Source organism: Oryctolagus cuniculus, chromosome 9 (genome assembly GCF_051225735.1).
Source record: "Oryctolagus cuniculus isolate XC-2025 breed Fujian yellow rabbit chromosome 9, ASM5122573v1, whole genome shotgun sequence".
Taxonomy (NCBI): domain Eukaryota; kingdom Metazoa; phylum Chordata; class Mammalia; order Lagomorpha; family Leporidae; genus Oryctolagus; species Oryctolagus cuniculus.
Genome location: NC_142875.1, coordinates 103,237,899 through 103,244,724, shown reverse-complemented (window position 1 = coordinate 103,244,724; position 6,826 = coordinate 103,237,899). Strand labels below are relative to the sequence as shown.

General features: G+C 47.9%; 2 protein-coding genes across 14 annotated transcripts in view; one reads left to right on the top strand and one right to left on the bottom strand.

Moving 5' to 3' along the window:
- Positions 1-293: 293 nt before the first annotated feature.
- On the bottom strand, positions 294-1,630 carry MRPL51 (mitochondrial ribosomal protein L51). Its single transcript, XM_002712868.6, has 3 exons — positions 1,429-1,630; positions 1,245-1,355; positions 294-617 (listed from the first exon to the last, which is right to left on the bottom strand). Exons 1-3 carry the CDS (start codon positions 1,496-1,498, stop codon positions 421-423), a joined length of 378 nt encoding a protein of 125 aa, XP_002712914.3. The 5' UTR covers positions 1,499-1,630; the 3' UTR covers positions 294-420.
- Positions 1,631-1,730: 100 nt separating this feature from the next.
- NCAPD2 (non-SMC condensin I complex subunit D2) overlaps positions 1,731-6,826 on the top strand; it is a 27,851-nt gene continuing 22,755 nt past the window's right edge. For 11 of the 13 annotated variants that reach the window (XM_002712870.6, XM_089304559.1, XM_089304555.1 and 8 more), the window contains exons 1-2: positions 1,731-2,553; positions 4,334-4,483. In XM_002712870.6, coding sequence (XP_002712916.4) covers positions 4,357-4,483 — 127 coding nt within the window. In that variant the 5' untranslated portion in view covers positions 1,731-2,553; positions 4,334-4,356. The remainder of the gene's footprint in view (positions 2,554-4,333; positions 4,484-6,826) is intronic. The other 2 variants (XM_089304564.1, XM_089304563.1) reach the window with 1 other exon arrangement.

Sequence of the window (6,826 nt, the reverse complement as noted above, 5' to 3'; positions counted from 1 at the left end):
ACCAACGGCAAAGGAAGACCTTTCTCTCTGTCTCTCTCTCTCACTGTCCACTCTGCCTGTCAAAAAAAAAAAAAAAAAAAAAAAAAAATTGCCACTTTGATACACAAAAGGCCAAATGTCAAAAACTGCCACCAATGAAGTATTCTCACCAGTTTTTTCCTTAAGAGGCCACTGATACAGCTAGATTTGAAGGGGCAAGCGGTGAAGTCTAAATCTAACACCCTAAGATTGGAGACGAATCAAACTTGAAGTCTACGTGAATGAGTAGAAGCAGCATCCACAAGAAATCAGTGTTTGAATATCAAATTCCAAAGATATCCCATTTTATTACAGAGCACACACAAAGCCCTTTATAGGGAAAAGTACTGTTCTTCTCCAAGATGACTTAAGTGCCTCTTCTGCAGTTTCCAGCTTTCTCTCCTACCGGTACTTCCCATGTCGGTTAAAGTGTTTGTAGAGATAACGGATGCGTTTGTTAAGATTGTGCAAGTCATCAATGAACATTCGATTTCCAACCATTCTTTTCTTTCGGATACAACGCTGCAATTCATTTCCCTTCCAGCCTCGAAGCCATCTGGGGCCCCTGATCAGTTCTTTTGGGTGCTTTTCAAAGTTTCCTGGGCAATGTGAAAGAATATATGAATTAGTTTCAAGACAAGAGAACCCCGCCCAGACCAGCTAAGCCTTCAACCCACAGTTGTATCTTCCTGAGCAGTGCCTACAAGGGTCCTTCAAAAAGTTGATGGAAAAATGAAATTAAATATACTTTCATGCAAAAAAAAAACATTGAAATACACAGGGGGTCTTTAAAAACATAATAGAAAATTCATATTATTTAAAAAGTATGCATGGATTTCAACATTTTCCACACTCAAACTTATCCTTTAATTCTGTTTGTCAATTAATGTTTCGAAGCCCCCAAGATGCATTACAGTATGGTATTAAGAGCCAGACTGCTTAGAGTTCAAATTCTAATACTACTATTAACTAGTTTTGGAGAAATTACTTAATCTCCTAGCTCCTCGGTTTCTTCACCTGTAAAGTGAAAAGGTCGTTATAAAGATAAAGGTTAAATGAGTTAATACACACAAGGCATTCAGAAAGGTGGTGAACACCCATGAAAACAGGCACATAAACGTTTGCTCTTACTACTGGGCCCCGTACCATTCCCTACACATTAAAGTAGCAGTTGTTACAGCCTAGTCAACCATTCTGAAATGCGGTGCCACGGAGCCAAGTCTTACCGAGGATCCCGATGTTGTCATACACTCCGAACATGGCCCTCTTCTCGTTCCAACGATCCACTATTTTCGGGGGCGGGAGCGTGAGCCTCACACGGGACAATTCAGGCACACCTAGGGATGGAAAGAGAGAATGAATCTAAGCCGACTACTAAGAAGCCGTTCTGGAGGCATCTCAGCCACTTACCCAGAGAGAAGCTTCTACAGGCCAGGGGCACCCAGCCCCACAGCGTCCTCCAAGAGAGGGCCCCTGCCATTGCTCTGGTCCCTCGCCCTTAGCGACACACCAAACGAGCCCAAAAACGAGAACCAGGCGACTGCTACCGGCAAAGGTCTCACGAAGACACTCGGATGGGGGCAGCCATTTTGGACCTTACCCAGAGAGCTCTGCGAGCAGGGCCCGCCTCTGTCCCGCCTTCCCCAGCCAGAGGCCCCGCCCCTCCAGTTCCGGACAGCGGCGATCTTAACAATTCGCGCCTCCCTTGTACTTCCGGTCTGCTCCCCGGAAGTTTCGATGCGCCAAGCAGCTGAGGGAAGTACCGAGTCGCTCTCTAGGGCATCCCAAAACTGGCATTTCAAAATTCACTTTCCTGCTCTGTTGGAGGTTCCTCAACTATGAGGGAGATGAAGGATCAGAACCCGGGATCCGGAACTTGACAGTGTCAAACCAAGCCTGTGCCTCACCACAGTCTTGCGCTGCAGCTGTTTTCATTAACGCCATTTTACAGGGGGGAAAAATTGAGTTTCAGAGAGTAAGTGACTCTGGATGTCACAGCGGAGATGGCGGAACGTGGATTACGGCCCCAGCCTGGACTTGCCTCCAGTCCAGGGAGTGACTGACAGTGTCACTGTTGCAGGGGCAGCACCATTGCCCAGCAAAGGGACGCGACCACTGTGGCAGGCGCTGCTAGGGCCTCCACAGCAAAAGGGGCAACGCAGGACCCGGTCGCGGCGAGCGCGAAGGTGGTGAGGTGGCGGCCCGGCTGCGGCGGTGAACAGGAGCTGGACTCTAGGTCCCGCCCCCGAGGGCGGGGCCGCCGGGCAGCCCCTGCGCTGTGATTGGCTGGCCCTTCCAGGGAGCATCGCGATTGGGCGCCTTGCAGCCGTTGAGTTTTGAACTCCGTTTTTGTGGCTTTGCCCGCGCGGTGCTTGACTCAGAGGCGGGTGTTTGTCGCAGCCCGCCGAGGATTGCCTGATCGCGCTGCCAACTTGAACACTGCCTCGCTGATTGGCGCGCATCGTGCACTCGTGTTTTTTCCTGCCATTTCAGCCCGACTGCGGGAGCCCAAGGATCGGCGAGTGAAGTCCTCAGGTGATGCGTGGTGTACAGGGAGCGGGGAGCAAAAGCCTGGGAAACTCGGGTGCTGTGTTCAGCAGTAGACAGTAGGCAGGGGGATCTAGTACGCACATCCGTGGGGTGCGATTTGAGAGAAACAGACACAGATCCGCGACGAAATGTGTGCAATTTGGGCAAATAGCTATGTCCTTTTTTTTTAAGATTTTTTTTTTAAATTTATTTATTCGAGAGGCAGAGTTACAGAAAGAGAGAGGGAAAGACAGAAAGGTCTTCCATCTAATGGTTCACTCCCCGAATGGCTGCAACAGCTGGAGCTGAGCTGATCCGAAGCCAGGAACTCAGGGCTTCCTCTGAGTCTCCCACGTGGGTGCAGGGGCCCAAGCACTTGGGCCATCTTCCACTGCATTCCCAGAACAGAAGCAGAGAGCAGAGAGCCGGATCGGAAGAGGAGCAGCCAGCATTTGAACGGGTGCCCCTATGGGATGCCGGTGCCTTGGTGCCTCGGCGCCAGCCCCTAGCTATGCCTTTCTCAACCTCAATATCCTCATTTGTAACCTGGGTTGTATAATTATCGTGTGCATGGGATTAAGATTAAGAGAATTGGATCAAATATGCACATTCAAATAGTTTAACAGAACCTGGTGCAGAGTGAACAGATAGTAAATGTTAATGCTCTCTCCTTCTGAAGCTAGGAAACCCACTAGTCCGTGCTTGGCCACTGTTCTGGCCCCAGGTGAGACAATCTTTCTATCCTTAAGGAATCTGGCACATAAAAGTGGAGATAATACTAACTGTACATGTTGACATACCACTTTACAGTTCTTTAAACTCTTTCATAACCCATTTTGATTCTGGAAGCAACTTTGTGAAATAATCAGAAATTAGGAAACCTGTTTTGGGGCAGGCAGTGTGGTGCAATAGGCTAATCCTCCACCTGCGGTGCTGGCATCCCATATGGGCACAGGTTCTAGTCCGTGCTGCCCCTCTTCATATCCAGCTCTCTGCTATGGCCTGGGAAAGCAGTAGAAGATGGCCCAAGTCCTTGGGCCCCTGCACCCACATGGGAGACCCGGAGGAAGCTCCTGGCTTTGGATCAGCTCAGCTCTGGCTGTTGCAGCCATCTGGGGAGTGAACCAGTGGATGGAAGACCTTTATCTCTGTCTCTCCCTTTCACAGTCCGTACCCTACCTCAAATAAATAAATCTTTAAAAAAAAAAAAAAAAGGAAACCTGTTTTACGGATGAGGCCCAAGTTAAGTAACATGATCAAGTGCAGTTACAATTAGAATTAAATTCTTGTCCAGGGTTGACCTCACATCCTCTTAAGATAATGTTATCAGGGGCCGGCGCCGCGGCTCACTAGGCTAATCCTCCGCCTAGCGGCGCCGGCACACCAGGTTCTAGTCCCGGTCGGGGCGCCGGATTCTGTCCCGGTTGCCCCCCTTCCAGGCTAGCTCTCTGCTGTGGCCAGGGAGTGCAGTGGAGGATGGCCCAGGTGCTTGGGCCCTGCACCCCATGGGAGACCAGGAAAAGCACCTGGCTCCTGGCTCCTGCCATCTGATCGGCGCGGTGCGCCGGCAGCGGCGGCCATTGGAGGGTGAACCAACGGCAAAGGAAGACCTTTCTCTCTGTCTCTCTCTCTCACTGTCCACTCTGCCTGTCAAAAAAAAGATAATGTTATCAGTTTGTTGTGAGGCTAAAAGCCATTATTTATTGGAGGTGGGAAAATAATAGAATCAGATAAAAAGGCAAACCTTAGATACAGGCCCTGATCCCTTAACCTGTTTGGTTTTCAGCTCTGTGAGCCGGTGAGTGAAGGATGTCTCCCCAGCTGTTTGAGTTCCATCTGCCCTTATCCCCAGAGGAGCTGTTGAAAAGTGGAGGGGTGAATCAGTATGTTGTGCAAGAGGTACTGTCCGTCAGACACCTTCCGCTGCAGCTCAGAGGTAAGACTCCACACCTGCTGTTGGGCCTCCCACTTCAGAACAGCATCCCATGTACTGTAGTTACCATTCCTGGTGCAGTAGACCCTGGAGCTTCCTGATGGCAAGGCACCTGGCTTTCCTAGTCTCTGCCGTTTTCTCCCTAGCATTGCTTGGAGTGCATGACCCAAAGAGTGCCTAAGCCCATTAACTGCCTTCTCTGGATTATTCAGTAAACAGTCTTGTACATGGTGACTCTTTGGGAGAAAATTATTTTAGATCTTACCTTTTTATATACTAAAATAAACCCTGGTGGGTTTTAAAAGGTACAAGAAAAGAGAGCTTTCTCATGTCTGAAACCTGGCCTGAACTGTTTTATGTGAATGGTTTTTAGAGTCTGGATACCTTGTTTCCAAGATGTGCAATAATGGAAAATACATATGCCTAAAACTGCAACACAATAGAAAAATGCTGGGAGGAATGCAAAAGATATGCAAAAGACATTTTAGGTGATTTTGTCATTGTGTGTCTATGGTAGTGTTTACTCACACAGACCTCAATGGTGTAGCCTACCACACACCTAGGCTATATGGTGGGGGGATGGGGAGGGCATGGTACATAGCCTATTGATCCTAGGGCCACCACGCATAAAACAATACAAGATTAAATCAAGTCCAAGAGAAAATGACTAAATCAAGAGACTTGATAATGCTGGCCTAATGTGTTACTATTACTATTACTAATGTGCATACTATTTATAGTAGATTTTTTAATAAGTAGGAATATAACCTAAAATAAGTATACAAAATACTTATGTATAGAAAATACATAAACCAGTAACATAATTGTTTATTATCAAGTACTATATACTACATCTAATTGTATGTGCTATACTTTTTTTTTAAGCTTTTAATTATTGGCCAGCACCGTGTCTCAATAGGCTAATCCTCCGCCTGCAGCGCCGGCACCCTGGGTTCTAGTCCCGGTCGGGGCGCTGGATTCTGTCCTGGTTGCTCCTCTTCCAGTCCAGCTCTCTGCTGTGGCCCTGGAGTGCAGTGGAGGATGGCCCAAGTCCTTGGGCCCTGCAGCCGCATGGGAGACCAGGAGAAGCACCTGGCTCCTGGCTTTGGATCAGTACGGTGCCCCGGCAACAGCGGCCATTGGGGGTTGAACCAACGAAAAAAAGGAGGACCTTTCTCTCTGTCTCTCTCTCACTGTTCACTCTGCCTGTCCAAAAAAAAAAAAAGATTTTAATTATTTATTTGAGAGGTAGAGTTACAGACAGTGAAAGAGAGAGAGAGACAGAGAGAAACGTCTTCCTTCCGTTGGTTCACTCCCCAAATGTCCACAATAGCCAGAGCTGCACCAATCCGAAGCCAGGAGCCAGGTGCTTCTTCCTGGTCTCCCATGTGGGTGCAATATGGGGTGTATGTGTCATACACACTGTCTTAACAATTGCCTGCCTATATGTGCTATACTTTTTTCTTTCAAAGATTTTATTTATTTGAGAGGTAGAGTTACAGACAGAGAGGGAGAGACAGAGAGAAAGGTCTTCCATTCACTGGTTCATTCCCCAGATGGCTGCAACAGCCGGAGCTGGGCTAATCCAAAGTCAGGGGCTTCTTCCAGGTCTCCCACATGGGTGCAGAGGCCCAAGCACCTGGGCCATCTTCTGCTTTCCCAGGCCATAACAGAGAACTGGGTGGGAAGAGGCAGCTGGGACACAAACTGGCACCCATATGGGATGCTGGCTCCTGGAGGCAGAGGCTTAATTAGCCCACTATCACAGTGCCAGCCCCCAAATGCCGTACTTTTAGATGACTGACAGAAAGTAAGTTTGTTTACCAGCATTACCACAAACACAGGAGTGATGGCTTGCATTATGATATTACTACAGCTACATCATTAGACATATGGGCCAGCATTGACCAAAATGTCATTTATTGTTAGGTGGTGTGTGACTGTATGTACCCATATGTTATCCACAAATCTATAAATAACCTAAATGAATTGCACATTACTAACAAGACCCCACGATGCCACTGTACTTGTTGGAGATAATCTTGTATTAGGTTGATTTGGAGAGGTTACACAGAGTAAAAACTGTGGCCCCAGACTGCCCAGATTTAAGGCCAGGCTCTAGTGCTCTGACCTTGAACAAGTTACCACTCTGTGCCCCAGTTTTCCCATCTGTAGAGATAGGAATAGTAAGCTACTTTACTGTCTCCTATGATAAAGGGGCTGGTTAGTGTGCAGCTTGAGTGTGACTCCAGCCCGTCTCCTCTTGACCTTTATGTCATGGTTCCCAGAGAAAGCTGCTTGATCTGTTGTCTGAAAGTGGAAAAGGAGATTTTCTATTTTTGTGCT

Coding starts and splice junctions, on each gene's coding strand:
- MRPL51 (XM_002712868.6), bottom strand. CDS start 1,498: ATGGCAGGGGCCCTCTCTTGGAGGACGCTGTGGGGCTGGGTGCCCCTG. Junction 1,356..1,428: donor CTGTAGAAGCTTCTCTCTGG/GTAAGTGGCTGA, acceptor TTCCATCCCTAG/GTGTGCCTGAATTGTCCCGT. Junction 618..1,244: donor TGACAACATCGGGATCCTCG/GTAAGACTTGGC, acceptor CACATTGCCCAG/GAAACTTTGAAAAGCACCCA.